This window comes from Manacus candei, unplaced genomic scaffold (assembly GCF_025592945.1).
Source record: "Manacus candei isolate 608988 ecotype Guabito, Panama unplaced genomic scaffold, ASM2559294v1 h1tg000018l, whole genome shotgun sequence".
Taxonomy (NCBI): domain Eukaryota; kingdom Metazoa; phylum Chordata; class Aves; order Passeriformes; family Pipridae; genus Manacus; species Manacus candei.
The window spans coordinates 20051501-20070858 of NW_026138066.1; the positions used below are offsets into that span (position 1 = coordinate 20051501).

Consider the following 19358-nt stretch of genomic DNA (forward strand, 5'->3'; position numbering starts at 1 on the left):
GTAAATCACAGTCTTTACTTTCAGTCTAGGGGTGGCACACCAGATGGATTTCATCAGGTGATGGTGATTTTGGTAGTGGCAGCCTTCCAGCACATATTTAATTTGTACATCTATAAAGGACAGGTATAAAATCACCTCCCTCACACATAACAATCCTGTGAAGCACAAAATTTCTGCTTCAGGCCACAGCTTCAGCTGCACGGGCCCTGTCTAGACCAGGGCTTTGCCTACATCTGGCTTTGGGCAGACCCTAAGGGTTCCTTGAACACAAACTGTGTGCTGAAGACAGCTGGTCTGCTCAGAATTCTGAAAGAATTATGGCATGCACAAAATGGGGGGGGAAAAGTTATAAATCAGTGGTTGTTCTGAAATAATTTCAACATATAGTTTCTTTGAATGACCCACAAGAACTTATGTGAGTTAAGATGAACTGCTTTGTCTTGTTGCCTAACCCGGTATTGGCAAGGCTCAGAATTTAATATCCCAAATTTGTACAGATACAATATAACATCACCTGCAGGTGAAGCAGGACAAACATTCTCTTGCCTGGCATTAGAAATCATTCCCTTGGGAGAGACAGAAGTAGACTGTTTCTACATTCTTGTATCTTCTTTTACAAGTTCCTCACTGGAGAAGCATCAAGAACGAAGGTGCCACTACAGAAAATTTTGCTCCTTTTAGCAACAGGGCAATTCTTTAACAGCTGTTAAAATCACCACTATGATGCCACAATATCAGAAGACTGAGCAAAAATAAATGAAGAAGAAAAACTGATACTCAACATTTTGGTTAATATGCCCTCAAAACTGGCATTTTTAATTCTAATATTGACTGCCTATATTGGAATCCCCAACGTTTGTTTCCTTGCCCTGTTTATATGTGCACAATGCCGGTTATTTTCCTTCTGCTTTTGTCCTCCTCTTATATTCTTTTAAAAATGACTTTTTTTGTCACATCTTCACAAGAGTTTGTATCCCAGATCAGAGCCCTGAAAATTGGTACTCTCCATCCCCAAGAGCACAGTGCTGGTGGTGATAATCCAAGTGCTTTCTTGGGCAGAGCTATTGCCAGCTACTGAGATGTTTCAAATGAAAAAAAGAAAAAAGAGGTCTTTTTAAATTTAGCTAAAAGGCACAGGTCTGTCTCTGAAACCCATTCAGCACCTTGTAGGATAACTCCTCAGTTTTTTATTACTAGTGAGTTTTGAAAGCTGAAACTCAAGCTAGAATTACAGTTAAGAAAGGTTCCCTTAGGATGAAAGTGGAGAGGCCAAAACACAGGAATAAAGCCTGATTCTGACATGTTGGGTTCACTCTCCCAGTAGTAATTAATAACTTAGTACTTACCTATCTACAGCTTCTTTAAAGTGTGCTGTATCCATGCCAGCTTTCCTGGTCACGGAGAACCAAACCAGGTGGAAAATGTACCCTGATGTTTACTTTACCACAGCATGGATCAGTACTACCTTTAATCACAGTATTGCCTGCACTGAAAAGCAGGAATACGTCAAGATTTTTGGTAAATACAACCACCACACATGGCAAACGTCAAGATTTTAATGACACTCACTTTTCAGTGCTTTCCATCTTCAAAGGGTTTCCCATTGGTTGACATATTTCAGAGTAATGACTGTTTAAAATTGCCCTGTAACGTAAGTGCTCAAACTATAAAGCTGTTTTCTGGTGTTCTCTCCCCTGAGTTCATCGCCCCCAAACCCTTAGAATGGGAGCTGTATTCAGTCACAGCAACACAGTCCCACCATATTAAAAACTGTTTCATGACAACATGGTTAGCGGGTAGGTGGTTTTGCTGGTTAATTTGTCCAGCATTTTACTGTAAGTGAGACAACTGGCTCAGCCTCCAGGCTTGGCAGGGTAGGTGCATGTCTGCCACTTGAGTCTTGCTTTGCTGTTCTTACATGCCCCACTTCATTCAGAAACTCTTTTTTTTTCTTTTAATCCAGCCTTCAAGCATGTGTTTCATAGATGGTCCCATCTATGGGATAATAATGCTTAGCTGTTGTCAACAGTGATGATTTCATAACATGTCACAAACAGGTGCCCATTATATTCCTTTATTGGAGACAGAAACATTGCATAATTACAGATTTGATGAGGAAAACTGCAAATAGTATAGACTGATTCTACTGCCAGCAAAATACAGTTATTACAGGATTTATAGACATACAAATATAGTGCTTCTCTCATGCCAGATGGTCGGTAGGTAACAATGCCATTAGGAGCGCTTAATTGTGCTTCTACAAAACCTTTAGAGAAGAATGAGGTAGAGTTTCCTTTAGTTTATCCAGTATTTTTTCACACATCTGTCCTTTACTGCTTTTATATGCTTCGGATCCTTGTAAAATACCCAGTTAACTTTTAAGATTGGAGGAAACAGAGACCCTTCAGAGGTGTTTACTTCTCCCTCTCTAAGTTGCTAATTTCCCACTGCTTATATGCTACAGTTTCAGATAACTACTACTGCACCCTTCTAAATGCCTCAAAGGTCAAGTAGATCAGGACACCTGTCTTTCCAAATTTCTGCCTCCACAGAAATTGTTTGTAAATAGCTTCAGAAAAAAACTCTTACTGGTCTCCATTATGGCAAAGAACTGTTTTCATTCTGTCACTCTCTACTTAGTGGCCAAGCCCTCTCCCTGGAGACAGAGGGAATAGATCTGCTCTTTGTCAAGGTCCTCGACTATGAAATAGTGTTAACGATGCATTTGTCTCCTACTTGCAGTTCCAGTCAACAATTATTTAGAAAATTAATACAAATTATGGGAAGAGAGTAGGCCACTGACCTGTTAGATGATCCGGAGCATTACGTGTTTGTTTTGACCTAATATTTTACTGTTTTATTACATATAAAAGTGTGTTGCAGGTTTCAGTTGAGATATGAGGGCCCAAGTTACGAAAATGTAGGCACAGATGTAGGTATTTAAGCAACTGAGTAAGAGCATCTACTATCCTGCTAGATTTTTGGTATACCTGGGTGGTCTCCTGGATTGAACAAGAATGGTAAAGATGTTCTTCTGGCCTCCTGCGTTCACTGACTATTTTTCCTCTCACTCCTGGCACACCTGTTCTGGAAACAGAAGACTTTTCACTTTACCTTTTGCTCTGGCATTTCCTGCAAGCACTTACTATTCACTAAAGCCCCAGAGGAGTGCACGGGTAGGGTGCAGTAGAGAAAAAACCCTGTTATTTCACCTGAAGTGGTCACGATTCTAGTGACAACCAAATCATAGTGAAGAGGGAATTTGGCATACAGAAAGAAGGTGATTACATAAAGAATAAGAATGTTTGCTTTCTTCCTATAAGGTACTGAGATATGATAGTGTAAGATAATAGTTCAGCAACACTGTATAAGACTTCTAAAATGAAAAGCGAAGTTTTTATGAAAAGGTGCAAAATTTCAAAGATTCCATGTTCATCTCTTGATCACTTTGATCATAAAATGAAAGAAATTCTGTTTCTGCCCGACAGTACCTCCTGAGATAGCTTCTGAGCTCCTGCATCTCACCCTGAAATGACTGCTCTAAGCCTGACAGAATCAAAAACTATAAAGAGTCAGTGTTATTAAGAGAACCAGCTCTTAAGAAACTTTCCCAACTCTTGCTTAGAAAAACAAGCAATACACTTATTTTACCTATTGTTCCCTGCGTACCTCTTTGGTAAAAACCAAAAATGACCAGTGTTGGGAAACCACTTGGAACACTGGAGTTAAATGCTTCCACAAAGTTGTCTTCTCTGTTTCTACCTTAACATTACCCAGCAGGCATTTTAAAGACTTAAAAATTCTACATCAAGGTCTTAAATCCTCCTTAAGATCTTTCTATGAACATGAAATTTAAGAGTCTTTTTTTTAAACCATGGCATGAAAATTCAGGATTGTGGTAAAAATCATACACAATAAATTAACTTTCAAGATAAGCAAACAGTATAAATTCATGTTCAGAGAGAGGGATGAGAATATGGTCATGCTGCTATTACTAGTGAACATAATAAGATTATTTTTAGTATATTGGGGTGTGGTTAACCTTGCTAGTGTGATTAACGAGAATTTTATCTGAGCTAGTAATTCCAAAATTTTTATTTCAAATCTAAGGCTTGCCTGTTCTAGTTCAATATTGTTCCTCACCTGCTAAATCCTAATGTAACCTGACTGTACTACCTCAAGGCAAAGACTAAGCTAGTTTTGTTTATGAAGCTGGGGACATATTTGCCAAGTGTGCTGTAGATGGCACTGAGATTTTGCACAGTCAGGGAAAATATCCTGGAATTCCTACAAAGCATCATGCTCAAAGCAAGGCCTGGACAGGAGGACTGCTACAAAAGTATTTTTCACCAATGCAATGCCAGTATTCTCTTCTGCTCTTATGGCTAAAAATACCTATTAAGAAGTTGCTTAGCTTAAATGATTTAGGACCTGTGAATTTTTTTTCCAAATCTTGAGGATAGTGACAAAATACAGTAAAACACAGTTCTTCCACACTTCCAAATTGCTGTTCAGAAAATCTGTTGTCAAGACTGACAAAGAGGTCTCTGTCAGTGCTACTTGACTAAGTGCACCTCTAAAACAGTCTCATGCTAATGACTTTACACTGAGGAGTATAATCCTTCTTTCAAGCATCATTTTTAAATAGGATAGCCCTGTTTGAGGTGAATTCTCTTGTCAGGATCTTTCTGTATGCTACTTTGTAACTACACCTGTTACTCATTTATGTGTTCATGCAGCAAATCTTTAATGTGTTTCTAATTCAGATAACATTTTTCTCCTCCATGATCAGAATGGTTCTAATCTAAAGTAATCCTTGAAATACTGGACTCTACATGGCATCTCTCTCACTGCTTAAAAAGCTTTGTCTGGAAAGCTGATTTGATCTGTAATAAAATAACTTTTTATGCAAAAGTTTGGATTAGAGTTAAAAGCAAAATCACTGGTAGTACTACTACTCCACACTTACAAAGAGGTTAGATAACTTGTCCAGGGTCACAAAGTCAGTAGCAGTCTATTCAGGCATCACATGGGTGGTAAAGCACAATTCTGATCCCTCAACACCTGGAATACGAACAAAATGCCTTTTTTTTCTTTTTTTTTTTTTTTTAACTGCCATGATTGCTAAAAGAAAAAGAATGCAGATGGTCACTTTTAGGTATAAGACTCAGTGGCATGATGACAGAAGATTGGGGAAAAGGGGCTGCAAGTCCACGTGGAAGGGAGAGAAAGACAGCAAGGAAGAGCCCACCCCAGGACACCCTCAGCCATCATTTACACCTGCCCACCTCTCAGGATATGAGAACATGAAAACTCACCACCCACGGGGTGGATCCCATGCACAGGCAACGTCTGGCAGGCTGTGCTACCACCTCTTTTATTCTACTCCACAGCAAGGCACTATCAACAGACAGTTCACACTATGAAATCTGTTGAGATTATACAGATTGTTCTGGAGAGGCCATTGAATTCAAGAGGGTTCCTCCTCTAATTTGGCAGCTGTGAAATCAGTCCCAGCTGTTTTTCTGTCGAACTCCTTGGAATACCATGTATTAGACAGACATTTCAAATAACTTGCATTCCAAATTAATTTCAAAAATCACATTTTTCCAAATTAACAGTCTTCACGCCTGAGGATAAATAAGTATAAAATAAGTGTACAGAGTGTATGGTATCTCTACGTTGAATTTGGCAAACCCAAAGAAGAGTTTATGCACAAAGAGGAGGAGTGGAGGACAACTGCTTTTTGGCTTGAGATAGTTGAACAGGTGTAAACAATGGCTGAGCAGAGACATCTCACTGCCTTGCTTTTGTCTTACCAGACTTCCCTTCTATATCCCAGAAAAACCGTGTTTGCTTTGAACTGCTATGGACTGAACAGATTATCTAGTCTAGGAACCTTTATTAACATTCCCACCTGGGTCTGTCACTGTAAATTCTCAGTGAATTTGCCCTCATTGCAGCTAAGAATCTAGTTAGGTAATGCCAGTTGCTGAAGCCATAACTCTTGGCACCAGAACAGCTCGTATGAAATGCCAGTTTCCTGAAAATTCTCTTATTTGACAGACTTCTTTCTTATGCATGAGTCATGCTCACCAAACTGAAAATTAAGGACATGCTCAATACTGAAAATAATAATCAAAAGAATGAAGGGAAGAAGAAAGAACATATGAAAATTAGAATTCATTATTATCCTTTTAAAGTACCAGTGTTTGTAAAACATAAGCATGTGAAAGGCTGAATCTCATTTGATCAACCCAATTAAACATTAAATAATTGCAGCCAATTATGCAAATATCACACAACAATATTAATTTGTTGATCTTTTTTTGAACAGTCTCAAATTCTCCTAATGTTAGACTATCTTATGTCTTAAATGATCAATTACCAGAACCATAACTAAGTGATGAAGAATGGATAATTGCCTAGTTATGATGTACCATACTCTTTCTATGTAAATCTGTTGCAATTAAACAAATAGGGCACATGGAGAAAAGATGTGCAGATGTTCTTTTACAATCTATTATTAGCTCAGGGAATACCACAGTTCCCTCCTAAATTTTACAAGCAAAACCAGGGAGAATGCAATACCAAATACTCTCTATTACTTACACATATTATTTCTTTCCTTTGGTTAATGGGATAAAAAAGCAGTGGCAGAATTCAGAGTAGGACAGCATGCAACACCAGAAGAATTTCCTGTACTATACTGAGCTGTCAGCTCCCTTATTTAGGTTTTACATTTTAAAATCTAGAACCTATTCCCCTGGATGCCATTTGGAAACAAGCACAACTTTGAGTTGACACAGCCAGAGTAAAGCAATTAACCAAGATCTTCAAGACAACAGTTAACATACACACACATGTTTTTTCTTCCCTGCAAGAAAAGACCATGCATTTCTATGGGTCGTTCCAATTCTCATAATTTTGAAGTCTCCATCAGCTCAAAATGTGCAGTGAAAGGAAAGGTGTCTCCCTGGTCAGTGCAGGAAAGAGTGCAAACCACACCAAATGAAACTGCCTGGCTTCTTCACATTAAATTATTTGCAAAGAGTTTAAGAAGAGGTTTATACAACTTTCAGGTTTACACTGCAGTAAAATAATTCTTCTATCTGGTCCTTATTCATTCTGCCTACTGAATAGATTACTGCTGGTACACTGAGGCCTTCATGGGGATTTTTGATATACAGTATCTGCCAACCCTAACTTCATCTTGAGATGTTAAAGTATTGTACAACCACTGAAGATAGATATTTTCACTTTTCCTTTTGTTGCTAAATCTAAGATGAACATAAGGGACAGATTAGATAGTTCAGTTAAAAGGAAGCCACATGTGGTTTCTCATTACATATTCTTGTAGAGAGCTCCATGCCACGCTCTAGTTAAAGGCACTCTTTAGTTACGATACTGGTCTCATCAGATAAATCTTCCTACCCCATGTTGCATCTTGACACATTCCCCATGTAATTTTTCCAGCCATGTAATTAAAAAAAAAGGAAAGGTTACCAGCAGCTTGTAGTACACAGTAAGATACTGAACGAAGACCAGCACACGGTACAGATTCAAATGGTCAGAAATACAGTCACACATCACTATTGCTACTGTAAGTGAAACACCATTTTGTGCTTGCAGTTGTTGTCTAAAGAAAAACCTATTCAACAAATTTTAACAATGATTACAGTGTCAGAGAGAACCTTCAACTGTTCTTCATTAAAAGATCAGATCGGACCGCAGTGAAAGGCAGGAAAAGTCATGATTTGAGGGAGCAAAAGAAAGAAATGGCTAAAGAAGGGTTGTCTTTAAAACCAGACCAAAAATGAACAGGAAAGCCATAAGGCTATTCTTTAACAGTTGCATAAGGCATGGATGGTCTATTATAAATTATATTTTGCCTTTTTAAACTATGTTAACAAATACCAGTAACTACAACGGACTTACAAATCATGGGAGAGATACTGTTGGGTCTTAAAAAAATAAAGTGCTAAATGTTTCCCTTAATACTGGTGCATCTCTACTGCAAACTAGGACAAGAAACATTTCAGTTTTGCTTCTTATAGGACTCCAATAAAGTGTCAATAAAGTTCCACCAGTTTTACACTGAAGTAGCACTTTGAAACATTGATACAGAACATGGTGATCCTTTTTGGCAAGAGAGATCTTAAAGCTGTTCAACAAAGCTGTGTGCAAAAGGAGAAAGCTAATAAATATTACAGAATGATTGTTAGTGAACATTTGCAGAAGTTATTTCCCTAACTAGGGGCTACATGCTCTGTATTGCTTCCAAAGTATCAAGACTGCATGTGAGACAGCAGCGTTAAATGGGGAATTATGTGCTTAAACAGAATGACACCAGGGTTTTGAATGAAAGCTCTTTCCTTCTTGTGCTAGACATTTGCTTGTTGACAACATTGCTTGTTCCTTAATAGGAAGGCCCTTCTAGTACACATATGTCAATGAAGACTGGATACATTTCACAGTGAGGGGTGAAGGGGACAAGAAAAACATTTTGCTGGTCTAAATTATGTGATTGGATGATGAAAGAAATTCCTTAATCCAAAGTCTGGGTTGCTGTGAAGAGTGGTTGAATTTTCACAGCCACAGTTGTCTAATCTCATTTTCTAGACATTTGGCTAGAAGGCAACACTGTGCCCACAATTCCCAGCTCCGTACTAGGCCTCACAAAGGGGAACTTTTGCCTCAGCAGGGCCTGACCATGCCCTTCAAATCATGTCTGGAGGAATGTATTCAACTATTAGAGAGGTATGCACTGCCCGAGCAGCCACTGCATATCCCCACAGAGGGAAAGGCAATAGGCCAGCAGGGACCATATTGCAGGCTAAGACCGAGTTAGAGAGTTTTGGCCCAAAGGACAGAGTTATTCCACAGAGTATGCATGAGGGGATCTAGAGGGCTATGCAAACTCAGGAATCTCCCATACAAGCGGAGTATGAAAGGAAAGAGCGTATGGCTAAACGTATTTGTTTCCCAAACACAGAGCAAAAGGCAGGATAATGCCAACAGAACCCCGCAGGCAGCAAACAGGCGACGTCCTCGTGTCACACGACGTGTTCTGCTGGCGATGGCAGCTACACAAACCAAACTGAAGAGCAGTTGAAGAGCATTTCACAAGTTTTCAGGCTGTACATAAGGAGGCACTAAGGAAACCATTAGGAAAGTTCTATTGCTAACATTTAGCACCTCTACCAAGAAGACAGGCTTCTACCAAGGAGATTACAGTAGAAATCAAAATGATTGTGTTCACATTTGCCGGATTGTGGAAACAATCATCCTGGGGAGCAAATTGATACTTAAACTATGCTACGCACTGGCAGCTACAGAAGTTGTCATTATTTGTGTCTGTTCTGTCTGGAGGGTCTGAACTCGTCCACCTTCATGACACCAGCACCGTCCAGTCGCTGTCTTCTCTTCCATACTGAAACAAAGCAAAAATGGAGTTTAAGAATAGAAGTTAAAAGAAACAGTGTACAGTTATGATACATTCTTAGGTCTGGCCTCAGAAAGATTCATTTCCACTGCTCTGACAGTAGTTTATACTATTTCTTATGTCTTTACTTCTGTCTTTGATTTGACCACAGCCTAAAAGTAGCTTGAAGTTTTTAACCATATTTCAGCAGGTTGACTGGAAGGGGCAATACTGATTCTCACTAGGGATGATACAGAACAGTCCTGCTTCACTTCCATCAGTTTAATCCAGTTATTCCCTGAGGTCTGCTCACTAATTCTCTCCTAAGTAAGCCCCTGCTCAAGCTCCAATAAACAAACACTTTTTTTAAATTTGTTTTTATTTTCAAGGTGGTTTTTTATTTTAACATTCTGACTGAATGTGAAATAAAAGCATCACAAATATCAGAGACTACAATTGGAGAGAATTGTAATCCAAAATAAAACAAGTCATCTTTCCATACACAAACCAACAGGATCATCAGGCAGAAACAAAGGCAACCTATTGCGTGGAGTTGTATCCTTCCAGGAAAGGATACAGTTATTAGGCAGCACTTCTAGTTGCTAAGCTGGCTGCATGTTCTAAAGCTCTGTCACCAGTCCTGTAAACAATGCTCCAGAGACCCCAAAACACACACAGGGCTCAACTAAGTAGTGGACACACTAGAGGCAGACGTGAGTTGGGAGTCCTTTCCCTCATAGTACTAAGTTCAGGGAGCTTAAAAACACTTTCAAACAAGAAATAAAGATTGATTTTAAAAGCTTCATGTAGGTTGAAAACATCACTTAATGATAATTTATCCTCCAATTCAGGTTCTACATCATCAGGAGAGGAGATAAAGGGACAGGGAGAAGACAACAGCTCCAAATCAGGATGAGGCAGAAAAAACACACTTCTAGATCCACCAAGGAGTGGTGTTGACTGTGCTTGTGTTTCACACTCTCATCCAGCAGGTAAAGCCTCTACATGACCTTCATATGTGTCACATCTACTTTTCATTACTAATTCTGCTGCTCCTGTTCTTCAGTCTGCAACGTGGTTGATTAACACCGGTCAGGTGTTACACAGGACCTTGCACAAATTACTTGTTCAAAGGATTTTCAGCTTATACTCCCAGTAGTCAGTGTGGTTGCCTTGGGAATTATAACCAAGGCAAAGCTGATGTATTGTTAGTTTAACCACAAAACACTAAATTACCTTCATGTGAGGCAATTCTGTTGAGGCTGGGGGCAAAGACAGAAAAAAGAGATGTCTTTGACCTTCATATCACTGCCTCTCAGGGAAAAGGTGGCATCCCCACGTCCTCCAAACCAGAGAGCAGGCAGAGGCCAGGGGATTATTCGTAAATTTTGTTGTTTTTAGGTAGTAGTATCATGTAATGCTCTGATGCTGACCAGGAGTTCCAGGGACTGGTCTGGGTTGCCATTTGACTACATTTTGCACCTGCTTCCAGAACTAAAGAGGGAATGAAATGTGATACCACAATCAAGATGTTTTCATTCTGGAAATAATAGCAGGTTTAGCATCCTTTTCTAATTCTGTCAAAGACTTTTTGACTTCAGGCTTGTCAATCCCATCCCTCTTACACTGCCCATCACACCCAAGTCTTGGTTTGTAAAACTTAACACATTCATTCTCCTTTCTTGGTTGTTTTCCAGTGGCCTATCCACTTAGATTGTGCAACTTTGAAAAAGACAGGGGGTTGACTAAATATCTGTTCACTACTGTCTTGATTGCAGTGTTTAAATGTATTTTCTATCATGTAGCATAATGAACCTATCTTACTTTCTGTCCAACCCTTTCAAGTTGCATCTTAATCTATGTTTTAAAGGGTATAACAAGAGCTTGTTTATTCTCAAAGCATGGATGAAAACCCACAGAAACATCCAAGTGGTATTTCAGTGAGTGTATTCCCAGAGAAAACAATCTCATCCCTAAATCTTCTAACTCAAGCAGTTATAGAAGACAGTCTACTATGACTAATTCATTCATAAACACACCATTATTTTTTACAATGTAATTGATTTAATCTGAAGTCTTTATGAACCTTTAGTGATCACAATATCTACTCAGTGATGGGAAGGAAAATGTGTATTGCAGTTCTACTACTGTCTCTCTCAACTGGCATGAGAAATGGAATCAGTTCTGCCCATGAGTTTCTAATTTGTCACTCCAGCTCTAGTTCCACTGAACAGCTGTTCACACCCAAAGAAATCCTGTCGAACACAGCAGACTTGTGAAAGAACAATAAGCAGCATGAAAACAGACTTGGAAACACAATAATGAAGAGAGTATGAAAATGTTAAAAAAGCATGCATTGTACTCAAGGGCATTGGTATAATAATACTGGATACAGAGCCCTGCATCTCCTGGTCAGAGGTTCACATGCAGGACAGTGGTGGTGCTGAGAATTTTTATTTTTTTTACAAATGTCTGTTGTTCAACATGAAATGGATACGTTGCCCTAGTTCAGGCAACAGCACAGAGACCAAAGCTGTGTTTGGCTGTAATTTCCATTGATATTTATTCTTCAGAACTTGAAAATTCTTTGGAAGAACAGCCTCAAACTGTCCAAATGGTATGACAATAGTCCAGTGATACTGCAAAGAGATCTTTTATTTTAGCCCTCTTGGTAGAAAATATAAAAGACCTTGGTCAAAGATCCTGACAACCCCCCTGACATTTTAAGAATATTAGATATTGCATTTTGTCTGTTGCAGCACTGTTTTCTGCATGACATCCTGGGGTCCATTTGGATATGAGCCCAAGGAAGGCTTGGGACAAGAACTCAGAAGTAAATATATGCATAATAGTTCAGGAGTAATGAATTTACTCTTGGCATGTAACTAATGAACACAGGGTATGTACACAGTTGAAAGCAAAAAAGGTCCATATGCACAGTTGTAAAGGTCAAAGAAAAATAATGTTTAGTAACAATCTACACTTTTCCAGCCTCCTCCTGAGCCTTGGTTGGTGATGGAAAACCAGAGTGATGAGACAAAAGGCAATGGGCAGAAACTGATGCACAGAAAATTCCACCCAAATATGAGGAAGAACTTCCTTAATGCAGAGGTGACAGTACACTGGAATAGGTTGTCCAGAAGGGTTGTGGAGTCTCCTTCACTGGAGAAATACAAGAACTGTCTGGATGCAATTCTGTACAATGTCCTCTAGGATGGCCCTGCTTGGGCAGGGAGGTGGGACCAGATGACCCACTGTGGTCCCTTCCAGCCTGATCCGTTCTGCGATCGTGTGATCAGGGAGGGCATGGAGGAAACCTCAGGGAGAAGGCTGGATAAATTTGTCTTAAGCCAGTCACTACCTATTGAGCAAGGGATAATGACACATATCACAGAATTACTGGTAAGAAGTTAAAAATTTTAGTGGCAAATCTAGCATCTTGAGCCAAGAGCTAAGAATGTGGAATGGAAACCATAAGACTTAATTTAAAGAAATCCTGACAGTACTGCCAAGCAACTGCTATTGGATCTTAAATAAAGGGGCTTGTAACTTGTCAAGACCTATTTTTAGGTAGGTGGTCTTCAAGAGCACCGTAAACTACACTAAATAAGGGAGAGAAAACAGGCAACTAAAATGAGAAGGGCCATCTCATGTTGATCACTGACTTCACCTGAAATGGTATTGGTTTCATTGCCCAGACATGGAGATAAAGCACAGATTCCAAATAGACTGTGATGTTTAGGAAATCACAGAGAAAGGAACTGTTTTAAGAAGAAGAAGTGACTGTGTGATTGGAAAGATGCTGAGAAAGAGAAACAGTGATCCGTTGGCTGCATCCAGTGAGTGTTTGCTGCTTCACCCATCCCTTTACTGATTAGACTGTACTCATTTGTGATCATGGTTAAAATGCTTCATAATCCTATTTTTTCCCCTTAAAAAGGAACCTATAACAGTAGTACTAGATTTCACTGATAACAGTAATATCTTGCAACTCGTATCCAGCTTCCAAGAGGAACAGGGAAAAACTGTATTACACTTCATCCCTATTATATTTTCTCAAGGAAAAGAGAAGAATATTGATAGAATAATCACACCAAACAAAAGAGTCTATATTATTATATAATGCTTTCTATAGCACCATTACCCAAAAGATTATTTTCCAATGCTTTCAAATGTTCACCTTTTATTTTATCAGGTTATAGAAGAGGAAACACTTTACCTGGATATCACTCAGCTTATTCAGGAAACGAGTTGTTAACTCAGGCCCATTCTCCATAGTTGGAATGTGCAGATGCTGACGTGGAATAAAGGAGCAGGAGAGGGGGGAGAGAAAAAGAGAGTAATATGAAGTAATAACCATACATATGAGTGCCTTATGGTTGCCAACAATTTTAATAAATATTTATCATGCTGTCTAGCCCTCTTTACAAGTAGTCAAAGGTTGTTGAAATGGGTTCTTTTTTACAGGAGGGCATGCTGAAGCATGGATTAGTAGAACTGTTATGCTGTTTTTAAATAGAGGCTAATCTAAGCCTTCCAAAAGATCTATCCAAAACAGAGGGAGTATTGTGTAGGCAAGAGTAGTAACATTATATGCAGTATTTCATCTCAAAATATATCGTGTAGAAATACAACACTTACAGAACTTATCACTTGGCACCTTGATGTCTCTCATATTCTCTTAGAATCAGATACTATCAATACATTTATTCTAGTTTATTAATTCAAGAAGTATCACCTAACAGCCAATTACTCTACTTACCACATTTGATGGAACAAAGCACATCCCTATATTCAACTTCAAAACCCCAACCTTCTGAACTAACTTTGTGCTGGCTAAATAGCATCAAATCAGCTGAACAGCCTGAATGGCTGTGGAGTTCCACCTGTGCAGGAGAAATCTCCCATATGTCCATAGTAGGTGGAAGCAGCTGTGCACCCTCCTGAAACAGCTCTTCCATCAGAGCTGCAATGAGGGGTGAAGAAGAGAGAAGCTTGAGAAGGAAACACAGCAGTGCCCCAGAAATTAGGTTTCCTGTCAAAGTCTTTCCTCTACTCACCTTTCCCAGGTGCCTTAGGAAAAAAATGTTCAATAAAAGAAACATGGGAGAATGTATTTTTCTGTATTTGCAAACAACCTTGGGTGTGGGAATTGTTTGTTTGTTTGTTTTCATTTTCCATGGAATTGAAATTTTATGTTTTTAACTAATACAAAATTTCTAGAAGACAAGAGGGAAAGTTCCCTTCTGACAACACACCAGTAACTCACTTGAAAAACACTGTTCATCTTTACAGGCAGCACTTCTTTTCCATCTCCCTTGTTTTTTGCTTCAGCTGCAATTAATTATAATAAAATTCTGAAGAAAGAAGAAAGGAAGAAAAAAAATAGACATTTTCTTACCTTGCCCTTATATAAAATTTTAGAGATAGGACATACAATGCAAGCTGTTCCAGCACCAAACATCTCCTTTACTCTGTCTTCTTCCAAGGCAGCTGTCAGATCACTCATGGTGATGTATCGCTCAGACACTTTGAATTCTCCCTGCCCAAGAAGAATCCACCATAAAAATCGTAAAAAGTTTAAAAATGTCTGCATTTTTGTTTTCCATGTTGAAACATCTTTAATAGAACCGTTTGCCTAGTGGCAATCAGTCAGGTTTGGGCTCTGATCTTGTGAACTTTTCAAACCTCCCAGAATCACACAAAATAGACTTTAACCAAAAGAATAACCTTCAGCTAAGCTGATGGTTTGCCAGACACAATGCTGATGATTAAGTGACACTTCCCTCTGTTTTAGTACAGAATATCTGTATCACACTAGGGAGTAACATCCAGTAATTTGTCATTTGTTATGTTACACAGGATCTGACTACTCATGGTCTTTAACACGCTTCAGTTTGTACAAAAATTACTCAATTATATCAAGAGAGCCTTTGCATCCCACTCTCAGAATCACTGATTCCTAAGCAAAATACATTCTGTTAATTCCACCTGCAAGGCCAACTAGATGTGATATAGTTTTTTAATCCCTAGTGAAATTTCACACTGTAGCCTGCACACAGTTGTCACATACAAAAATTAACTGTACTGCAGGCATGAGTAAAGCATTGAACAGTCTTAACACTGGAAGTGTTTTACCTCCTACAAGTGTTGAAGAATGCATTGCAACTGATCAAGGGGATGTGTTTAAAAGAAAAAAAATAAACATCAAAATTTGAAATTTTTATTTCGTGGATTTGTAGGGACATTATTGTCCTATCAGACAAAACTAAAGCTTAGCCCTTCTTTTATATGCAAGCTTTTTAACATGAAACAGAGATGCTTATGATGGCAGAAAATATGATTATCTCTGGACAGGACTATTCGGAGAGAGAGAGGCAGGGACACCATGTAAGCAGAGTTTCAGATAGGTTAGGCAGTGTATGTCAGGAAGAAGAGAACAGTCTTTGTGAGAGTAGATTATTTAAGTGGACTAAGGCGAGAATCTGGCATCTCACAAAAAAAGTCCTATCAACTAGAAATGTCAGTCTGTCTTGTAAGGGAGGTGGGACTGACAAGTGTGCATGCATGTCTGCACTTGGGGAGTACCAACACAAATAAAGATACATAAAAATTCAGGGCAGCTCGTCAGGGGCACACATGCATCATGAAATACATGCTCAGCACTCCTCAGTGCAAGTTAGGTTTAAGTGGTATAACTGTGAACTCTATTTCTGGAAGTCTTTTAGATACATGTGGTTGGAAGTTGAGTTAATACCAGGGAGAAAGTATCACACATGCCTGCGTTATTCCTGCTGTTCCACCCTAAACTTAGGCCTGGCCAAAACCAGGAGACAGGATACTGGGCTTGATGAACCCTTATTTTTACCCAAGACACAGTAAAACCTTTGAATACTGTAGAGGCAGAGTGAACAGATTGCTGCATTTCAAGATATGAGGTAGTCCCAAGTGTCCAAATAAGTTCTTGGATGGCTGCAGTACAGAACAGGAACTGGAAGCAGACAGATGACTTCAAGGCTGTGGCTAGCTAGGCTGCATGCTAGTTAGTGGAAACAAGGCTGGAAGCATGAGAACTAAGTGGAGAAATAGTGTGCTGATGACTGAAGTATAGCTACGGTCATGCATGGTAATTCTTTGTTTCCTTGCTTTAAGTTGCTGGTACCGGTGGATTTAATGAGAATTTTCGTGTTAAATGCTACACGCAGCTACTTTAACAGGATTGGCATTGTTCTGTGTGACAGGTGTGGGTATCCTGATGCTGTTGGTATTCTATGAATTTGCATGCCCTTAGTTCCCATTTAGGTTAAGGGATTGAGTGCACCCTCAGCAGGTTTGACAGCAACACCAGGCTTTGTGGCGCAGTTGTCACGCCGGAGGGAAGGAATGCCATCCAGAGGGACCTTGGAAGTAGATTTTCAGACAGGTTGGATATGACACTGAGCCATTTAATCTAGTTGAAGATGTCCCTACTCATTGTGGGGAGGTTGGAATAGATGGCTTTATATGTCCTTTCCAAGGCCAGGTTGGATGGGGCTCTGAGCAACCTGGTCCAGTGGAAGGTGTCCCTGCCCACGGCAGGAGGGTGGAACAAGATGATCTTTTAAGGTCCCTTTCAACCCAGGTCATTCTATGATTCTGTGAACCCAGACTATTCTATGATTCCATGATTTAACCAGATCAGTTGAACTTTAAGGTACTGAGCACCAGAAATGTCTGTTTCTGTTGACATCATAACATGGTATTTGAAACTATTACTGCCAAGGCCAAAACACTCACCCAACTGCGTGCCAGATCCAAAATGCTTTGCCTTGTCACTCCTGGAAGGATGATGCCATCTAAAGGTGGGGTTGCCAGTTCATTTTCTGTCGAACACAGAAGAAATAGAAACACTAGTTTAAAAAACAACCAAAGTAACAGAAAAACATGTTTACTGATACTACACCAAACATGTGGGTCCCTTTAAATTCAGCATATTCCATAATTCTGTGGTACCCAGTAAGATGCAGTTTACATCAGAGATCAGTAAGAACACAAATTAAAGAAAATCTATTCAAATAAACAGTTGTTCAGTGTTTGGAACCTTTTGAGTACACTTCAGTGGGTGGGGAAAAAACAAATTTCATACATCAATATATACATGGCTAATGCCTAGTAGCAGGTTTTATTCCTTAGTGCATTATGGGTTCACTGTATAACTATTGGAAAGCATCTAATGGTTCAGTCTTCAAATTCTGAAGAGAGAAGCAGAGGAAAAGCCACACCTAATAATCCCAGGGCAGATCATGACTTTCCCTGAACTGCTTTATTTAATTTAGGAATATTGGATTCAATATACCTACTTCATGGCAGCAACATGAAACATTTACCAAAAATTTTGAAATCCATCTACTGAATCAGTAAAGCAGTGGAAACCTTGCCAACTCTCCTTGAGAGGCTTCCTTAATGATCTTTTGCAGTAGGTTAGACATCCTTTTTCCCCTCCTAATTTTCTCTTTACAAATTAGAGCTGTCTTAAAGAAAATTCCAACAACAAGAACAAGTTCTTCAACTAGTTTGGTTTTTTAGCTCGTGCTTCTTGTTTCCTTTTGAAAAAGAACATTAGATAAATATTCGTCTAATGTAACTAGTGAAATGGCAGATAAATGGTAATCCACACTTGGTAAATACTTGAGCTACAACACAAGTTTGTAGGTAGACTTTGTTCTTCCATCTGTTCTTTGCAGCAAATCAGAGTTACTCTTTTTAATTTTGAACTATCTCTTTCATTCTAAACAGAGTTTAACATCTGAACATTTCAACATTTGAAAGGAATATAAACATTTAAAATATTTGTTGGTTTCTATTATCAGAGAACACTGATCATTCACTCTTTTTCAGACAGTGACTTTTAGGACAGTCTCAAGTTTGCACTGAGAAATCAAGACATCCACAGTCTGTCAGTAATACTCTTCATATTTTTTCTAACCATTTTCTTTCCCCAATGATAATTCACTTTCTTTCTTGATCTTATAAGGAAACTACCCTTCTCATAAAATCCACAAACCATTAAGCTTTTTGCTTATTTTTTTACCTAGGTCACATAAAAGGAAAAGATATGTATCTTCATGATTTTATTATGTCCCCACCTCCCTGGACCACAAGAATCCAGGGATGAATCCAGGCCTTTTTGAACCCCTCTCAAAGGAGAAGCTGTCTTTAAAATATTTGTAAAAGTCCTGTGAAAAGTTGCAGCTGAGTAGAAAAGAGAAACACGGTGTTCGTCCTTGGACTGTGGAAGCAGGTTGAGCTCAGCTGCTCAATACTCTGTTTTCAGCACTCAGGTAGATAATTCCATGTACAAACACTGCCTGCCAGCCAGAGCACACACAGCTCCAGACTGACTACAGCATGGGCTCTCCCCACTGTGCAAGAGGGGGCATTGGGGCTGGGGTGGGATAGGGGAAATGGAGGTTAATTAAATGGAATTGGTCATTGAATCCGCTACTCAACTTTCCATTTTGTCAGGAAATAGCCATTACTTTTTAATGCTGCCAACCCTGGATTTATTCATTTGGACTGGAAATTTTTCTTGTCTATGCTTCTCTGATCCTTTTATGAGGATCCATACACACGTAAGTAATAGATGTGAACTGCCATGCCAAAATGTACAGAAAAGCTGCCCTAGGACAGGCTATATGTTCTGCTCTGTTTTGACTAGCCCATAGTGCCACTCCCTAACCTATCCAGATTCCTAAGCACAGCAGTGATCTCTTCTTTCTCATACAGTCAAGAATAGCAGCTTTCCTTTCTTAAAAGTCTGTACAGCATCACTCCTAATTATGATGCATGTCTGGCCCTAATTCTGGCACGACTCTAAAAAGAAGAGGACTTTAAAACTTTCCATGAGCCACAGGGTTCACTTGATTCTGAACATGGAAAACCTGATGTCCTGCAT

The 19358-nt window shown here is 39.2% G+C and overlaps 1 protein-coding gene across 2 annotated transcripts in view; it reads right to left on the minus strand.

Moving 5' to 3' along the window:
• Positions 1-2058: 2058 nt before the first annotated feature.
• The window catches only part of BCAT1 (branched chain amino acid transaminase 1), a 61806-nt gene continuing 44506 nt past the window's right edge, over positions 2059-19358 (minus strand). For both annotated transcript variants that reach the window (XM_051784983.1, XM_051784984.1), the window contains exons 8-11: positions 17201-17286; positions 14826-14966; positions 13644-13718; positions 2059-9433 (exon numbers count right to left, since the gene is read on the minus strand). In XM_051784983.1, the coding sequence (XP_051640943.1) occupies positions 9392-9433; positions 13644-13718; positions 14826-14966; positions 17201-17286 (344 nt within the window). In that variant the 3' untranslated portion in view covers positions 2059-9391. The remainder of the gene's footprint in view (positions 9434-13643; positions 13719-14825; positions 14967-17200; positions 17287-19358) is intronic.